Source organism: Talpa europaea (genome assembly GCF_964194135.1).
Source record: "Talpa europaea genome assembly, chromosome: 13".
In the NCBI taxonomy this organism is placed as follows: Eukaryota; Metazoa; Chordata; class Mammalia; order Eulipotyphla; family Talpidae; genus Talpa; species Talpa europaea.
Genome location: NC_140080.1, coordinates 26242849 through 26262842, shown reverse-complemented (window position 1 = coordinate 26262842; position 19994 = coordinate 26242849). Strand labels below are relative to the sequence as shown.

The 19994-nt window shown below is 36.7% G+C and overlaps 1 protein-coding gene across 5 annotated transcripts in view; it reads left to right on the top strand.

Annotated features, from left to right (window-relative positions):
- The window catches only part of RAPGEF6 (Rap guanine nucleotide exchange factor 6), a gene marked incomplete at both ends in the record, with an annotated part of 190947 nt that extends 174938 nt beyond the window's left edge, over positions 1–16009 (top strand). For 3 of the 5 annotated variants that reach the window (XM_084252765.1, XM_084252764.1, XM_084252766.1), the window contains 6 exons: positions 1519–1710; positions 4226–4360; positions 9254–9482; positions 11853–12349; positions 14969–15283; positions 15984–16009. In XM_084252765.1, coding sequence (XP_084108891.1) covers positions 1519–1710; positions 4226–4360; positions 9254–9482; positions 11853–12349; positions 14969–15283; positions 15984–16009 — 1394 coding nt within the window. The remainder of the gene's footprint in view (positions 1–1518; positions 1711–4225; positions 4361–9253; positions 9483–11852; positions 12350–14968; positions 15284–15983) is intronic. The other 2 variants (XM_084252767.1, XM_084252768.1) reach the window with 1 other exon arrangement.
- Between the last annotated feature and the right edge of the window lie 3985 nt (positions 16010–19994).

Here is a 19994-nt window from a genome sequence, read left to right as displayed (position 1 = left end):
ACTTTTTTATCTTAAAACCATCTCTTAATTTGTACGTGTGTTTGTGCAATAGCAATTGATTAGTATTAAGAGAAGGAGGGGGTGGTGTCATGTTTCTAACCAAAGGATAACATCTTGAATTCAATTAGTTGACAATCTGCTACATATTTCCCCAGCAGTCTGTGTGTTTTCACTTTCTGAGATATTTTCTAATTCTTATTACCCAAAATGTTCTGTAGGCTCTCACGATGAAAACATAGTAGGGGCCTCCCTACTAGGTGCAAGGCGTTAAGACACAGCCTATGAAGCAATCTGCAGCCATGGAAGTATGAGTTCGATCCCTGGTCAGGGAGGTGACCTACATGGCGCAGCAGACCTCTCCTGACTTGCCCACTGCTCCCCTCAGCAGTGTATTTCAGTCTGTCTGCCTATTCTTTTCCCCCACCTTCACACCTCTGGCCTGTACCCCAGTTATTGTATGCATAAATAAATAAATCTTTTTTAAAAATAAAGCATAATAGATATTGAAGCTATTCAGAGACAGACTAAACATCCTAATTTTACTTTTATCTTGATGTGTAAAACCAAATACATTATGGAATATTTTGGTCAGACATGTATTAAAATAACCCTGAATAATTAAAAGTACTACCTGCAGGAAGTTCTTTCCTTTTGATTATAGGATTTATTGATTTTATAAAATAGAGCAGTAGCTTTTTTTTCTTGAGTCATAGTTCTTGGTTTTTAATTCTGACATTTATTTCCAAATATTCTGAGTAAGAATTTATAAACTAATCTCCTAAGTATTCTTGTGTATAACTTTTGAAGTAATATCACTTATTCATTCAACAAATACTTATTAAGGACCTATTTTCTGTCAGTTACTGAACACAAAGGGATATAATAGTAAACATAATCTTTACTCTCACATTCCTTAATTATTGATGGAGAGAAAAGCCATTAGTAATTAAACAAATTGTGTTGTTAGAATCATCACTGCTGTGAAGGAAAGATAAAGGATGCCATGAGAATCTAAAATTGGGGATCTAATCTAGTCACTACAAAGTGTAGTAGGAGGACCAATATTGTGCTGATCCTGGGTCATGCAGGACCTAATAGACATCCTTATAAGGATTTGACTCTTTATTCTAAGAGCAGTGGTAAGTCACTTAAAGGTTTATGCAGGCTTTTAGAGAAGGAAAGTGATAATGATATTCACATTAGAAGAGTCACTGCTGTAGTATGGAGAGTGACTTGAAAGCAGAATTGATAAAGAGTGAGGGGGAGTATAAGAGAGGATGTTAACTTAGATGTCAGGGTGACAGTGAAGATAGCTAATTAAGTAAATGATTTTTTAAAAAAGGTAAGAAGTAAAATTAACTCCACAGAAATTTTAGAGATAACATTTTGTAATAAATGAAAATATTTTAGGACTATTAATCTGTTTTCTTGTGATGAAAATAATGCCATCATTTGTTATTGTCAGTGGTAACAACCTTTCCTTCAAAATGCTAAAGAACCGATTTCTTGTTCTATTAGTGACCAAGAATTTAAGTGAGAAGAGATCAGCCAAATCATCAGAAATGTCTCCAGTGCCTTTGAGGTCTGTTGGCCAAACAGCTAAAGCCCACTTACATCAGCCTCACAGAGTGAGCCAGGTGCTTCAGGTGCCTGCTGTTAATTTGCACCCCATCAGGAAGAAAGGACAATCAAAAGACCCGGTCACATTGAGTGAGTATATACATTAATTGAAAATTCCAGGGGAGTAGAATGAAAATAATTACAAATGTTAATACTTTGGAAATCAGCTTCTTGTCGTTTGTATAATACAGTCATCACTCATGAATGAAAAAAAGTTTCATTTTGCCTGTAGGTATTTCATGACAGCATGCATATTGTCAACGCTAGCTTTGCAGTTCCTGTAATTATATCACTAGAAAACATACACTTGGATACCAAGAGCTTACAGCATTCAGAGGTGCATTTAATCAGTTAGCTAACACAAATGTAACCCATGAGAATGAAGTTGCTCTTTCGAAGAATGATTGTGTGTTGGTTTTTCATTAACGATCCTTCAGAAAACCAAATTAGTAGACAAGTGAGTATAAAGTATAGGCCACACTTTTTTTACCCTCTCTTAGGCTATGTAGACTTTACATAATAATAATACTTTGCCTAATAGTAGTAGTAGTAGTAGTAATATTATTATACACTATGTTTTTTATATATTATAATATATAGTATATTCTGTAGTATACTAATGGTAATATTACTTTACCTAATGGTAATACTTTCCTGTTTTAGTTTTCTGATGGGAAACTAGAGTAGAATATACTTGATCCCTAGCATTATTACTTAGGCCCAGGCATTATATATAGGATGTATGAGATAGAACTTTGTGAACTTAGGTTTTTGTTTTTGTTTTTGTTTTTTGAGATTTCAACTTGAATAAGAAATGCCCCCTCCTCTGCCAGATTTTCAGTCTAGTGCTATAGATATACAGGTAACTTAAGTGTAATGTATTTGCTGTTATGTCAAATTAATACACAGAACATCTTTAATAAAAAAGGGAGGGAGGAAGGAAGGTTGCTTTTAGGGCAGGCAGAGGTAAAGTTGAGCTTCAGCAAAAGCTTTTTGGAGATAACAGTCTTAAATGTTGTTCAGGAAGTAACAAATGAGGCAAAAAATTCCACAGATGTTGATTCAGGATGAAATGCTTGGTATCTGCAAGTAGCTACAGGTAGTTTGCTGCTTCTGAGTGTAAAGCTACAGCAAGAGTGCTGAGACATTGATAACGAAAACTAACTTACAGACCATTTCCTGTTCTAGGTACTAAATTCATATATTCATTGAATCTTCATAGTAACTCAATAAGATAGGAAGTAATCTCATTCTGCAGAGGAAGCATAGGCTATCTAAGTAACTTACACACTTCCAGTAAGTAATGGAGCTGGGAGTTGAGCCCAGGCTAACTAGCTCTAAATTCCTTGTTTTTAACCACTGTGCTAAAACTCCTTCCCAAGATGAAGAAAAGTGAAGACATAGGCACACTGAAATTATACTTTAGCTTGTTAAAGGAAAGTTGTCAGTGGGTAGCTATTGAAAAGATTTGAACAAGAGAAGCTCATGGTCCAGTTTCTATTGGAGATGGACTATAGTAGGGAGCATTGAGGCTGGAGAGAGAGAGCCTGAATGGAAAGCCAGTCTAACAGTTAAAAAGTGGTTGCTCAGAGCCTGAAGTAGGTTGGTGACTGTGGAAATGAAGAGAGCACTGGATGCAAAATTGCTGAACTTGATAAATTTTCAGGTAGGAGAAAGGTGACAAATTTAGATCTGATTCCTAACTTAGTTTCATCACCTGGCCCTCTGCCCTCTTTCTTTAGTATGCCTATTATGCATGTGATAACTATTTTTAAATGGCACTTACGTGTAGTGTGAGTATGCTGTGATTAAATTTTGTCATTGTCAAAGGGTTGTTTGTTTTACACCAAATCCCTATCAAAATTGAGCTTACTTTACAAGTTAAGAACAGGATTGATAATTCTTTGGCATTTTTTCAGAGATGTATATGAAAATGTCAGTCTGTCAGAACTATTGTTTCAGTTTAACCTACACTAAACAACACCAGCTATTGGACAAGAGTAATGTTAGAACTTTGTAGGAATGTTTCCAGTGGGCTCCATACTATTTTTATATAAATTCATGATTCTTTCTGTTGTCTACTTCTCTCCTGTAGTGTGAATTTAGTGCTCTTGAAAAGGGCTGGACTGGCAGCCCTGCAGCTTCTTCTGTATACCCACAGCACAGATGCACCACAGGTAGCGACAGTGCCAACATCTCTACACTGCCCCTGCCTCATGCCTCACCTTGACTTGGAGAGGCCACCTCTAGAGTGGAGGCAAGAGTTTGAATCCATGCCTTCTCTATTAACTTTCAACAAGTTTGTCAATTGTGGGGGGTGGGATAGCATACTCAGACTGTTAAATCATTTTCCCTTATGCACAAAACAAACAAATGAAAATGAACTGTTGTGATCTGGTTCATGCTGACCAACTGAATTCGAACCACAAACCTAGAGGTGAGAATCTCTGTATGCCATTGCCCAGTCATTTAGTCCCCGTTTGTCATTTACACATTTCAACTAACTACACTGTGTACCATGGCTTTAGTTATGTAGTAATTTAGGCAACTGTAGGCATTTTAATTGTGAAATGATGTTTATTTACTGGTTTGGATTTATGTTTAGGTACAAGTTTACCTCAGAAAGTATTAGGAGCAACTGAAGAAATAAGTGGTAAGAAACATACAGAAGACACTATTTCTGTGGCATCATCCTTACATTCTAGTCCTCCTGCATCTCCTCAAGGTTCTCCTCGAAAAGGTAAGACAAAGCAGGTCAGGCTATCTCTTGTTACAACAAATTTCATGGCATATATATTGTTTTTCACTCTATTTTGATAATAGAAAGAGTGAAGAAAAATTTATCTTCATATTTTTGAAACTTTAATGTTTTGGGTTGAATTATTTAGATCCTTCCTAGGTATTATGCATCATAGAACTAGAGGATGCCTGTATTAAAATTGGTCCTTCTTTGGCAGAAGGCATGTATAGAAAAAAGGCAGAAATCAAAGTTGTGTTATTCTGCTCAGTTTTCTTGATGTCACTGAAATCTTTATTTAAAAATTTCTGTGGAAAAATTTGAATTTCTACTAGAAATTGTTTTTTTGGTCAACCACAAGATTTAGGAAAAGAAACAAATATTTAAATTAATAAATTCCTTTCTTTAGTAAGAGTATAACTACCTTTTTATTAATCAGGGTTTGACATTACCTGTACCCTTGTGTGCACTGTGGACAGTGATGCCAGATTTGAGTTGTGTGACTCCTGACTCTGTCCCCTGCTATAAAACTGTTACTACAAGCAACTTATTTTTAAGGCCAGATATCGTGTCTATAACATGGAAGACCATTTATTTTAGGATCTTCATATAGGGATTAAATGAAAATTTTTTTTTAATTTGATAACATGGTGTTTAGTAATTTGGATGTCTCTTTCCCTGCCTCCAGGGTAGCATTGTTCCATTCCTTGCCTGTTTTTCCCCCCTTCATATAACTTGAGACTGGCTCAAATTTTCATTCAGATTTTACTAAGGAGAGTTTAGTGAAAATCAAATGGAACGTATAAACAGTAAATATGATAGGTATAAACCTGAGTTTATAAAACACAGGTTTCTGAACCTGTTGCATATAGTTCATACAGGATTTGGGTGAGGCACACAAATCTGTTTCATTCTACTTGGAAGCCTATCCAACGTGCCCCAATCAACAGATGAACTGTAGTTACATCTTAATACTCTTTCAGGAACACCTTTATACTTCTTACCTCCTTGGAAGACTGTTCAGAGGCCCTATTATGCACATTCTCTAATCAGAAAACTAGTTAAATTTGGTGTTTTATATCTGAATGTATCTTCTGGGAAGAAGTATGAGGAGCAGGAATTTTGCCATTGCTCTTACTCCCAACAATTGACTCCCAGCACTGGAATAGAGAAGTATTTTTTCTGTGTCTTTCATTGTGTGGCCAATAGGCAACCACAATGTTAATATATTTATGAGCCTGTCATTGCGCTCAGAGTCCTCAGAAACCTGAAGAAATGTTTTCTTTCAGTACTATTTCCAATTGTTCTTAAATATGTTCTTTAAAAAAAGACAAAAAAGCAACTGGAATAATTATACACTTTTATTTCCATAGACAGATTTTTGACAGTCTGTGATTAATCAAAAATGCCATTAAATGAATAGTACAGTGTTAGAATCTTTCCTAATTCTTGATAAACTTTGTAATTCTTTGCTTTCTGTCAATTAAGAAGATAAGCCTATCTTCATTTTCTTACAAGGAGAATTTAAAGTTTAGAACTTTAAAAGAGTAAAAAATAAAGAGCCCTTAATCTTTATATTCCCCAGTGCTTAAGGAAGGCAACCTCTCCACTTAGAGATAAAACAAGATTAGAAATTGTACTTTGTACATGTGTCTGTTGTATGTTCTTTTTATATGTCCCATCTTTTATTTTCATTGAAATTACATTGTATTATATAACAGTTGATGTTTCAGGTGTGCATTTACATATATATATATGCACACTACATTAAGTGCACCACTAAATGTCCAATTCTAATTCTACCCTTCTCCATTCCATTGTTCCCTTTGTCCCAATTTACCCAACCACTTTCCTTATGGTAACCACCAACTGTTCCATAGTCCAAAAGTTTTTGATGTATTTAGTTCTCTGCTTATTTCCCCCTCTATACTGTATATGAATGAACTCATTCAGTGTTTATCGTCCTCTGGCTTATTTCACTAAACATAATCTGATACTTACTAAGCTTTTTTAGTAGAATCTGCCTGAAAATTTTTGATACAATTAACTTTTGAGAAATAATTCTAGTTACCTGATAATCATGTCTTTCTTTATGACTTTACTGTAATCATTAACTTGGCTAACTTTCAACAGTTTTTGTGGTTTGTAAATTTTTGCTACCAACCTGTTCTGATCAAGATAATCTTTCTCCTGTATTCTTTTTTGCAATGAATGCTGTGTTTATGCTGTATAGTAGACTCTCCATACGTTATGTTGTTAGATTTCATTTTCAGATATTGTCAAGATGTTAGTGATTTTTAATAGTGAAATGTTATATAAACCAGGTTAATTGTGATTAATTGGAAAGAATTAATTGACCATGACAGGGTTTTTGCATCTCTCCCTCCAGTTGGCAGTATCCTATCTGATCACAGCATCCTGCTGCGCCTCTCAGGGTCTTCCTCATCCCCTCCCCGTGAGTCCAGCACCAAGATCAGTGGCCAGAGCTGCCCCGGAATAGGTGGGGTTTACTTGCAAAAGAAAATCCTTCAGATTACCAGGAGCACAGCCAAAAGAACAGACAGGACCGAGAAGGCCACTGAGGAGAATAGAGACAGGACAAGTTTTGAGAACACAGCCAGAAAAAGAATGACATCCCCGTTTAGAAGATTTAGGGAAAGAACTCTTTCAAGGGAGAGACTAGCCAACAGCAAAAAAGAGGACGCAGATCACAATCAAGCTACAGAAAGCTGTGAGAAAGTGAAGGATGTTGGAAGCAACATCAAAGATGAGAAAGGGAGTGGCATCTTCAATTCAAATAGCCGAAGCAACAATAACACTTTAAACTGCTTCTATACGCGATTCAAGTCTAAAAGGAGAAAGACACTCTGACGAAGTTCCTTATTTAATTTTAGTGTTGAATTTGCTTTTATTTATTAATGTAAATGTAGCTTAAATTAAGTCATCTGTCAAAGCCTAGACAGATGACTTAGTACTCTTTATAAGCTTTTCATAATTAGTGTTACAGGTCCTCTAGCAAACGAAGTCATATTGATTTAAAGTGCCTTATTTGTACATGTTATTTTACTAATGTTAGTAAACTTTATACTCTCATTTCTGTAAGTTGGCTTTATTTTTCCTACTGGTAGCAGCTGTGTCTGTGAGTAAAATAAGTAAAGGGTTTTTTAGGGATCAGTATTTACTTTTACATTAAACCCCCCATTACAGTCTGATCAGAATCTTTCATTTCTGTCTTGTTAACTGCAGCAACTTTACAAGCTCAAGGAAGAAAAGTGTTTTGGATGCCAGAAACTGCATCTTGTCCTCCTACACTTTTTAATGTCATCCAGTTTTCATGAATCTCTGATTAGAGGAAGAGGAGATAGTCTAGAACATAGCAGTTCAAAGTTGTTTGAAAACTGGGTGAAAAAGAACTGCTGTGTCCCGCCACATACCTTGCAAATTTAAATTGCTAGAAAGAGTCCTGAAATATATTTTTTTAAAGGTTTCCGGGGATTGTTAGAATTGATTGTATCTGAGAAGTACTGCTTCTAACAGGCATAGTGATAAAATTAGTTCAGTAAGACAAATTTATTTCTTAGGATAAAAGGAGTAATGCTTTTTTTATTTTGAGAAAAAATTTTTAAATTTTATTTATTTTAAAATTTACCACATCAACAATTTTTGATCCTTTTATAAACTGACCAATCAGTTTATGAAGCTCAGAGAAATAATAGCGATCCTTAAGTTAGAAACTAGGCTAGGAGTTAGGAATTTGGCTTGTCTAGCTTGGCTCCATAAGCCAAAAACAGTTTTTTTGGGGGGGTCTTAATTTTTCTCTTTGAAACAGTTACTGAAACTGCTTAATAAGGTTATTGTTCAATGAATTTTTCTGTAATGACTTAAGTTACATGCGAGTATAAAAGCTATAGTTTGAGATTTCCAGGGATTGACCCAAAGGTTAAGTACCTATTGAACCTCATTGTCTCAGTGACCAAGAAGATAATTGCTTCTTTGAGAATTACTACTTATTTGGATTACTACAGCATTTTACTTCTAAACAAAAGAAGTGGTTTTTTTTTTTTCCTATAATCAAAACAGCATTCTGTCATTTAACTAGCATGCTGCTGGCTTATGATTTTAGAGCCTTCTGCCCCACTTCATCACCATTCATTTTAAAGAATGCAAACTAAAACCTCTCTAGTTATATTTGCTGTGTCTACTGTGCTGTAAGTCATAAAACAATTTTAAAGGTAGATGCTATTTTTTTCAACACATTCTTATAAATCCATCAGCGCAGCTGTTTGATATTCAGCAAAGTTGGAGAGGAGAAAGGAAACTAGGTCTAAGATGAAATTCAAATCAAAACAATTAAAACTACTGAAACAACTGCATTCAACTGGGGCTAGACTCTTTAGGTGACATAAGAGATCTGGGGGTAAGTATATGTAGTTTAAAAAAGCAAAAATATAATTTCTCTTGAGTCCTAACACCTTTCTGACCTCAGGGTGGTATATTGGACTTTCAGGTCAGGCCATGAAATATATTTATCAAAGGAGGGGACATAGAGTTAAAAAGCTAAACTCAGAATGTCTTATTTTTTAATATTTTGTGTATTTTAAATGCCTTCTTGTTTTATTAAATGCTTATGTGAGAGCATGGGGTAAATATATGTTTGGGCTAGTTTTCTCAGTAACATGCATTTTGACTTTGTATATCTTGAATTTAGAGTTGGATTGGTGGGGTGTGCATACAAAGGTGAATGATGTATGGAAAATTGGCAAAATTACATCGGGATAGCTGGAAACTTAAATTACTACTTAGTCTTTTGGTTTTTTTGTTTTTGTTCTCTGCTTTACCACGTTCTCCTACCTATTGCCTTGTTTGTAGCTTGATCAGTTGTCTTCTCTCATTCAGGTTATACACTTATACCATCAGCTAAATCTGACAACTTATCTGACTCCAGCCATAGTGAGATTTCTTCACGTTCCAGCATTGTGAGCAATTGTTCTGTTGACTCCATGTCTGCAGCTCTACAGGATGAACGGTGTTCCTCTCAGGCTGTGGCAGTCCCTGAATCTACTGGGACATTGGAAAAGACAGAGCACTCCTCAGGGATCGGAGACCATAGTCAACTGGGCCCTGGGTAAACATGCTTGCCTATTTTCATACCACCCAATCCAAATGACCTCTACAAACACTGCTCCCCAGCTTAGACCGTCCCCCTCCCACCCCCCCAGTCCCCACCATCCCCAACCCTCCCACTAGGATGGTTGCCAGGGGATCCATACAAGAATACATGGGCTGCACGTCTTCTCTAAATCTATATATAAATACTATTTTGAAAGTTGCATGGGTGCTCATTTTTAAAGCATTACTGAATTCAGGCAGCTTTCTGTCAGAACTCAAAGCTGCTATAGATATGAGGTAAGTGGTTCTTGATTTTCTGCCTTATGGGTTAGCAATTGCTCAAAAAGACTGTATACTGAACCTGCCCTCTTTGTTGCAAACATTATAGACACATTGGGAGATGTGAAACAGTCCTTGATCCTTAGTCTCTGAAAATGATTTGGAGAGTAGGAATTATTAGGCAGTAAAAGTATTTTTTTTTTTTAAGATTTATTTATTTATACAAGAACTGGGGTACAGGCCAGATGTGCGGGCAGATAAGAGGATTCACCAGAGACAGAGCGGGGAACAGAACAGGCAAACTGAAATACATTGCTAAGGGGAGCAGCGGACAAGACAGGAGAGGTCTGCCACGCCATGGGGGTTGCTCCGTGGTGGGCAGGGATTGAACCAGCACTGCATAGGCTGCAGACAGCTTCACAGCACTGCGTTCAACTGCCTGCGCCGCCAGGGAGGCCCCCAGTATTTTTTTTTAAAGATTTATTTCACACATACAGGAAATGGGGTACAGGCTAGAGGGGTGGGGGGGTGAGAGGATGCACCAGAGACAGAGTGGGGAGCAAAACAGGCAGATTGACTGAAATGCACTGATGAGGGGAGCAGCAGGGAGACGAGAGGTCCGCTGTGCCATGTGGGGTCACCTCCTTGGCCGGGGATGAAACTCGTGCTGCAGTGGCTGTGGGCAGCTTCACAGTGCTGCATTTTAACCCCTTGCACCAGTTGTTTTTTGTTTTTTTTTTTTTTTTTTAAGTTTATTCTAAATTTTTATTTTAGAATCAAGCAAAATGGCAAGCTAAGAAAACAGTGAGAAACTGATAAATGCTGTTAACTTTGGTATACTTTGTTAAATTTGGAATACTTTAATATGAAAATTTTAAGGTATAGTAATATGTGACCATATTTGTAAAGGTTTCTAAATTATGATTCTGTAAATCAGATTAGCAAATTATTTTTATAAAAGGTAGCAGGTATTTTAGATTTTGCAGGCCATAAGGTCTCTGTCATAACTACTCAACCTACCATTGTTGCACCAAAACGTCTTTAGACAATGTTAAAAGTCATGCTGGACCCCATTAAAATTTTATGTATAAAATCGAGTAGAGGGGCCTATTTGGCCTTGGCCTGTAGTTTGCTGAACCCTGCTGTATACTATAAATCAAGGATTCATAAGTTCCTAGGGACTTGTTTGGTGGGTTTTGGTAAAAGCCTGATAATATTTTAGACTTTGCTTTCTCAAATTCCTTTGCTTGTTTTGTTTAACCCATTTAAAATGGAGAAGCCATGCTTACTAGCTTCAGACCATGCAAAGCACACTATTGGCTAGATTTGACCCATGAGCTTTAGTTTGGGGAAGCATGCTGTAAATGATAGAATTCATTTAAAGTAGATAGTTGAAGAAAAATTCCTCTTTATTTAGCTCTGTAGTAGGCTAACCTCTAGAGTAATTAAAAAATGACACACTCCTGTAGTTTTTTTTTAAGATTTATTTTTATTTATACAAGAACTGGGGTACAGGCCAGAGGTGTGGAAGGGTGAGAGAATTCACCAGAGACAGAACTGGGAGCAGAACAGGCAAATGTACCGAAAACACTGCTGATGGGAGCAGCGGGCGAGACAGGAGAGGTCTGCCGCAACATGTGGGTAGCTCCCTGGCTGACCAGGAATTGAACCCGCGCTGCAGAGGCTGCAGACAGCTTCACAGCACTGCGCTCAAGCTGCTGCGCCACTGGGGAGGCCCACGAATTCTTAATTCTATATCCATGGAAAGAATCTAGTATTGTTAGCCAAGAATAAAAATGTTTACTTAATTTTAATAATTTCAAGCTCCATCTTCCATTTTCATTTAAAATCAGGAAGAGTTCTGAGGAAACCCTTGCTCAGTATTTGAGATTCTTCAATGTGTGTTTTTTCTAGCTAAGTATTAACATTAATGATAGAAGACATTGAGTAATGGTTGAATATAACATTTTTGTCATGTGGTTATTTTGTCAAGAACACTTGCATGCATGCATTATACTTCCTTGTAGGCAGTAACACTTGCAGTGAACCAAAAGACATTTTTTCCAGGAAGCCAATAAATAACTTCATTGTGTATTTCCAATTTTAGGTGGACACACTCAAAGCCACCTCTAATCAAGAGTTTAGCTGTCTCATCCTCTGTAAGCACTGAAGAGATTTCTCATGAACATGTCATTATAGAAGCAGCCGATAGTGGTCGTGGCAGTTGGACTTCCAGCAGTTCCCATGACAACTTCCAAAACCTTCCAAACCCAAAAGGTTGGGATTACTTGAACTCTTATCGACATACACATTTGGATGGCCCCATTGCTGAAGTTGAACCCACTGACTATGAACCATATACCTGTCCGAAAGACTGCTCTAGAACTTGTGGTCAGTGTAAAGGAAATCTAGAGACTCATCAGATGAGACAGAGTTGGGCCTCCTCCAGTTCTCTCTCTGATACTTATGAACCAAATTATGGGACAGTTAAACGGAGAGTGTTAGAAAACTCTGCAGCGGAGTCTTCTGATGGTTTGGACCCCAAGGATGGCACTGACCCAGTATATAAAACTGTTACTTCAAGTACAGAAAAGGGCTTGATTGGTAAGTCGTGTTTCCATTGTCATATCTGACATAAAGATTTATGCATACAAGAGCTGGGATACAGGCCAGAAGGGTGGAGGGTGAGAGGATTCACCAGAGACGGAGCAGGGAAGAGAACAGGCAGATCGACCGAAGTACACTGATGAGGGGAGCAGCTAGTGAGTCAGGAGAGGACTGCTGTGCCATGTGGGTTGCTCCTTGGCCAGCCAGGGATTGAACTTGTGCTGCAGAGGCTGCAGATAGCTTCACAGGCTGCGTCTTTTTTTTTTTTTTTAAGAGGCATGTATTTTTATTTGTTTGTTTATTTGTTTATACATGCACTGGGTACCGTCAGAAGCGCGGGAGGGTGAGAGAATTCACCAGAGCCAGAGCAGGGAGCAGAGCAGGCAGAAGGACCGAAGTACACTGCTGAGGGGAGCAGCGGGCGGCAGGAGAGGTCTGCGCGCCATGTGGGACCCTCCTCCCGTGGCCGGGGAGCAGCCAGGGATTGAACTGGCACCGCAGAGGCCGCGGGTAGCTTCGCAACCCAGCGCTCAACCACTGCGCCACCGGGGAGGCCCCACAGGCTGCGTCTTAACCCCTTGCACCACCAGGGATACCCTTGGTCCAGAATTTTATCCTTCCAAAAATCCCTTATCTCCAACAGATCTTTTCCTTATTTTAAAAAACCATGGATTTTTTTTAAAAAGTTCATAGGGCCACTTTGGACCAGTTGTTCAAGCCTATTAAAATGAAAAGTCTTATGTAGTTGTTGAGTGAATAGGTTTTGTTTTTGAGATGTTTCCCTTGAGGAAATATACTATGCAGTGGTAATAAAGGGATATTTCTCTCTTTTTTTTAAAGATTTATGTTTTGTTTTTAACACATAGAAGACCTGGGGTGTAGGCCAGAAATGCGGGGGTGGGGTGAAAGGATTCATCAAAGACCCATTGGGGAGCAGAACAGGAGGATCTAATGAAATGCATTGCTGAAAGAAGCAGCAGGTGAGACAGGAGAGATCTGCTGTGCCATGTGGGTAGCTCCCTGGCCAGGGATTGAACTCATGCTGCAGTGGGTGCTAATAGCTTGATAGCACTGAAACTTTAACCCCTGCGCCACCAGGGAGGCCCCAGATTTTTCTTTGTTACCTTATAAATTGGACCACAGTTGCTATATATCCATATCAGAAATTTTGAACCTGATAATGCTTTGAGGTAGCAAAACTTAGGGGGAAAAAACTTAAACATGTTTCTGTTATGCCCTTCTAAGGCACATTATGGGTGTGCCAGCTCCTGTTTTGTGGATCCTATTCTAACCATGTACTAAAATTCTTTTAGTATTTAGCCACCAAGTATGTTTTTTATCTCTTCAATTATATAAATACTTGAATATAATGGCCCCTGCCTTTCAATATATGTGAAATAATTATACTTTGAATAAATAGTATAACTCTTAATTCTAAAAAATATTCATGGTATCAAGTTAAATTATTAAAAATGTGAAAGATACAATTTATAGTTACTTGACAAATTGCATTATAGCTTGGGTTTTTAGCTCATTTTTCCTAAAGATTTTTTTTATTAAAGACTTAATGGAGATGTATACATATATGTAATGTGTGTATAGGGATAGGAAATCTTTCCCTTATGTATTTGGAACAACATTTTTAAGTCTTTGATTTATTTCATATCCGGATGATACTGGGTAAATCTCTTAAGTTTTTCATTTTTATCTGCTCCGTCCTCCTCAGATGGGAACAGAAGTTCTTTCTGACCTTGAAACTGTGTGAAAGTTTCACTAGTCTAGTGGTGGAAATTTCATTATGAACAAATTTGATTCTCTAAAGGGAAAATTAATATAAATTTATTTAATGGTACTTTCAATTCTGTTTGTATATAGGTAGTATTTCTGTTTCAGAAGACACATGATAAGGATATTCACAGCCATTGGTTCTATAGATCCTGTGGATTGATCTTTACTCCGTGGAACTTCCTCTTTAACCTATTTCTAATGATTATTGAACCTTTGTCTTAGTCCCAGGGGTACTTATTTTAAGATGGACTTCCTAAAAGTATGGGTTTTTTTGTTTTGTTTTTTTTGTTTGTTTGTTTTCACTTAATCACAGAGCAGAAATTAGAAGGATCTTGAATGAATTTTAGTTTCTCTGTATCAGGAAACTTTTAGTTGTTTATATGACAGGATTGACAATTTAATCTATTTACAAGTGTCACAAGATGGTAGTTCATACCTAGAGAGATTAAGCAGAGGGCTGATGCATTGTTTCTGTGAAAATCTCTCCAATCAACAGAGAACAGATATTTGGGATCTGAAAGTCCTGAGGAGTTTATCATACGTTTCTGTGATTCGAGGGCTGACTTGCGGAAGGAATCTAGCTATCAGTGTAATCTCTTTCAACTCTCTCTCTCTATGTTTATAAAAAATGTTATGTATTTTCAAACAGGTTTAAATATTGAGTTTATTGAACTTTTTAAGAAACATTTTTAAATCTGTCATTGTATTCAAAGATACTCATTTTTTCTGTTTTTAAGTTCCATTTTGTCATTGTAATAAGTGTTGTATCACTTTTTTTCATTTCTTGTATTTTTCATTAACATTTTCATTGCTTATTTTTCATACCAGTGTACTGTGTCACCTCACCCAAGAAGGAGGATAGGTATAGGGAGCCACCTCCCACTCCTCCAGGATACATGGGGATTTCTTTAGCAGACCTAAAGGAAGGACCCCACCTACACCTAAAACCTCCAGATTATAGTGTGGCAGTTCAGAGGTCAAAGATGATGCATAACAACCTCTCTAGACTGCCACCAGCTCCTCTCAGTAGCAACCCCGTGGCCTGTGTTCCATCGAAGATTGTAACTCAGCCTCAGAGGCCTAATGTGCAGCCATCCCATCCTAAACTTGCAGATGTGACTGATGCAGATAGTGAAGCAGATGGTATGTTGACAAACTACCTTAATGCCTCTTAAATGAATTATTGAATGCAGAAAATGGTTATTACCCTGGTATTTTATGTAGTCTGTAGTATTTTCTTCAAATTCCTTAGAAATTTGCTTTAAAAGAAAAATTCTTAAATATGATGATGAGTTGTTATTAATGGGGAGGGTGAGCGGCTTGTTTCTGTGTGCCCAGTATTCTCTTTCCAGCTTAAATATGGGATATTCTTATATTTGATAGCAGCTCATTCTAATGGGATAATTTTGAGAGGAAGAATTTGACATTAGTAGAGTTGTGTTTTACACTTTGCATGGGAACTTGAAAGCGTAAGTAGCAAAATGCCAAATTATTTTTAATAATGCTGTTGATGTAGTTGTTATTAGCAAAACTTGACCAATTTTGCAGCTGCAGCAATGGTTTAAAAAATTGTTTGCTTTATTAAAAAAAAATGAGATTTTATTCTTTTAAGGACCAGCATAAATAAAACAATTAAAAAGTAGTTGGGAGATTTCAATTTATTGTCAGCCTTCAATGTAATCCATAAATGTCACTAGAATAAAATCTGGACCCAGATAGGATTTCTTTGTTGTTTGACTTTCTTTGTTGAAATTGAGTGGTTTTCTAAACAGAAAGTAGATTTTTAGTTGATCTTCATTAATGTGCTTATCAACCATTTAATCATGGTTTTCATTATTTTCAGAAAATGAACAGGTTTCAGCAGTCTAGCCTCTGGATGACCCATTTGAAGACTACTGATGGTCATGGAAGGAATGAGCAGAAGCACCTCATGATTCTGCAGGACATTGCCAACAAACAGCTCGCTGCTGCTACTAAGTCAGAGATTTCATTCCATGGCCCTGAACAATGAGATAGCCTGAATCATGCTTCCTTTCATTTAATCCTTGCAGATGCATAGTTTTCTCAGCTATGCATGTTGTGCCTGGATACCAGTTTTCACTTTGTACACCAGACCTGCCTTGGGACCACAGTTATTAGTACAGATTGTAACTCAGAGTCCTCCCCTATGTATATCAACTATAGATTTTGCTTTAACAAGTTTTCAGATGTACTATTATTATTTCCAGCCCTAGCTGGAACTAACAGATGAATTCAGAATGCCTGCCTTTATCGAGACTGTTCTTGAGTGTTTGAAAAGTAACTTATTTGAACTTTAGTGTTTTCTTTGTGTTCAGGAGCTCTCATTAACTGATGTTTTTGTTTGAGGCCATAAAACAGAAGTCATCTTTACAGGATAAACTGCTTGGACTGTACAAAGATATAACTTGATCTTTAGCTTCAGTGCAATGTAGGGTCTCAGTTTGAGTGGAACAGGAAGCTGTTAGTGATTGAAGTGTTAAGATGGACAGTACTGGCATCTGCAGGGATTTGAAAGGCCAAATGAAGCTGCCACAGGGTTTATCAGTTCTTTGGGGAAGGGGCGGGAGGGAGAATATAATGGGTGAAGAGCAACCCTAAATTCCAAAGGATGGATTTTTTATATTAAATAACATGTATGACCAACTATGAATTAGAAATCAAGTTGCATCTTACTATAATTCAAAGTATAAATCCAATAAATAGATAATGGGTTCTAGATAGTTCTATGCTATAAAATTCCAAATTGAAAGTTCTTTTTTGAAAAGAAGTCTAATCATTGGTGGTGTAATTATGAAGATGAATTGCGCTTTATGTAGTGTTTTCAAACATCCCCATCCCCAGTTTTCCAGCTTGCCTTCAATGAACTCTTTATCCCAACAAAGTACATAATTGATTTAAATTTTTGTGGGAAAGGGGCTAGAATTATAAAATGATTATCTCCTGGTTCTCAGTTTAGCCCTTGAGAAAAATGAGATACGTACTTTAAAGCCTGATGGGCATGGCACTCTTAAGTATTTAATCAAAATTTCAATAACTGTTTACTGAATTGCCTAAGCTTTTTAACATTTTTTAAAATTAAGTATAATTTTTTTATGTCTTAAGTTTAAATGTTTCCTTTGTTTTTTAGTGTCAAGTTTAGAGTTTAATAAACTTCTGTGACTACCAAAAAAAAAAAAAAAGCCAAAGCCATTAATGTGCACTACCCAGATCAACTTGGAGCCAAAATGGGTTTACTTCTGAGTGAGTGGTTTTCTCTATGTGAATGTATAGGATTCATTAGTTCATAAGTTTGTTTCGAGTCTTTGTTCTTTCTCTTTCCTACCTGACTTTCCCCTCTATTTACCGGTCTTTCCCCTTCATTTACATAGCACTAATCAGTTCCAAGTGATAAATGCTAATAGTTCATCAAAATATTTGTCTCTTCATTTTAGGAAAGTTAGCATGTATGAAAAACTTCCCCTAGGCAAAACAGTTAATCTAAAACTTAAGCCTGAGACATTAACTCCAGGTTAAAATGAGGTTCGTTAGCTCCATAGCTTTCTTGGTCCACTGAAATGGAAAATAACTTGGAACAAAAATCCTGGTTCAAGAAGTAACACTGTTATTATTTGACCTATAAATAGTGATTGTCTTATCAATTTTATCCTTCACTGATTTACACCATATTTTATGTCCAAAGCAGAACAAAGTAAAAGATATTTTTACAATAACCATCTTTTTATCAAGTTTGAGTATTTATCCTTGCCATTTTTATATCCATCACCCAAAAAGTGCTTTTTCACAGTATCTGTTTAGTAGGTCTTTAAAAATCAATTGGAAGCCTACCTGTCTTTGAACTTAATGCCGTTGGTAATATCTTGCACAGAGACTGAAAGGCTTGCAGTTTTGGACTTGTATCTTGTAGCTGCCTTTCTTTTATCTAACTTGAACTGTGAGTGTTTGGATCAGCTGATCACATTGATCAGCAACTAAAGCCACATACTTTGTCATTTGATGTGTATGTATCCCTTTCAAAAATCATGGCATTTTGAATTTTCTATTTCAATTTAGGTTATACTCCTGGCCTCTCTGTTTGTCATATGACTAGAACAAGAGGTGGTATAACCTGTATTTGCTCTTATTCTGAATCCCCATTTTTTATTTTACAAATTTATAACTTTAATGAAAGGATAGTGCCCTCACCCCACCACAGCTCTGAATCTGTCAGGACTATTGAAGCAAGAAATCCTCTCTGCAAAGTTTTGCCAAATAATACAACAAATGAGTCTCTTCAAAATGAAAGGTGGAAAATTGAAAAATCTAATGTATATTATCATAAAAATGTATAGTAATAACTAATAGATTCTTTCTTCCTCCAAATGATTGCTTTCAGTATGATCTCTGGGGAGAAGTCATCTTAGATGGTTTCTCAGGAGATGATAAGTCACATTGTCCTCTGTATCACTGCTTGAGATTCTCTCCCAGACTGGAACTGTGGCTAGAATGATGGGGATTTCCAAAAACAAACCTAATTTTATTGTGTTCTTCTCTCCCCTGAAAAGAAGAAAAGGTGTTTCCTTGTATATTTAAAATAATGGTTATTGTTCTGATCTAAGTTTTTTTTAAAAATGTAATTTTGAAGTGGCTGTGTTCCTTTAGCATTTCCTTAATTGCTAAGGGGTAAATCTTCAGAGAAGTGTCACAATACATTTTCAGAGTTAAACTTGAACCCAGTTTGCTTTTAGCTTTTGTTGTGCTATTATAAGTTGTCTTTTTTTTTTTTTTTTGAGGTTATCTGAAAAAGACAAAAACAAAACTTCTAATAATCAAATAGCAATTCTACTGCACAATTCAGTGATTGTAAAGTATCCTGTAACAAGCAATGTTTGTCTCCTATTTTTTGATACCTCTTAAACTTATGTCTTTTAAAAAGACAGTGCCTCTGTATGCTTTTTGTATTTTTTACTGAGTGTAAATATTTGTTATATTTTTGGTTAAGAGAATGTAAAAGTACCATTTATTAATACCATATCTACTAATTGGTGAACTCAATAAAGAATCTACATTAACCTACTCTGCACTTTACTGCGTTCATATGGAATCAGATGAAATACATCTCCAGTCATTCAAAAGGGTCAGTGGCGAACATGTGTTGGTGTGAAGACCTTATTTTTTAAATCTCTTGAGAAATTGAGAGTGTATTGTTGGCTTTATAGTATTTGTGAAATGTCTAGTTATTGCTTAGATGTTTTAAACTTTTTAAAAAACTAAACAACTGTGGCTTAAACCTGGCTGGGGCTTGTTTTTCTTTTATAACAGGAATGTCTCAGGGAGATTGCTGATATAGTGAATTTGCGATGCTGTCAGGGACTCAAGGCCCTGGTAATTACGCGGTGGGACATCGCCTCATTGCTTCATGAAGGATGGACTTAGAAGGAAAGGTCCAAATGTGTATTCCGTTCTGTTAGTAACATAACTTTTCCAGAAGCTCCACTTGACTATTTCTGCTTATGTCCCACTAGTCAAAATGGTGTCACATCAGCAGCAGCAACAAGGGAACCTGGGAAATGAAAGTTTTTGACTGAAAAAAAAGTGAAGTTCTTTCTAGTGAAGAAGAAAAGAATAGATATTGAATGGGCCACTAGCTGGGTCTACTACAGCATCCTTTATGGCCACTTCTTTAGGGAGTATTTGTAAATGCAACAATTTGTTTTACAGAATCAGATCCCAGGACTCCAGCAAAGAAGAAGGAAAATTCTGATTTAGCACTCCTTCATAAAAGACTTCCCATTCTCCCTTCTGCACCCAGAGAATTTTACTCCCATGGTAGGTAAGAATTCTGCCTTCCAATTCA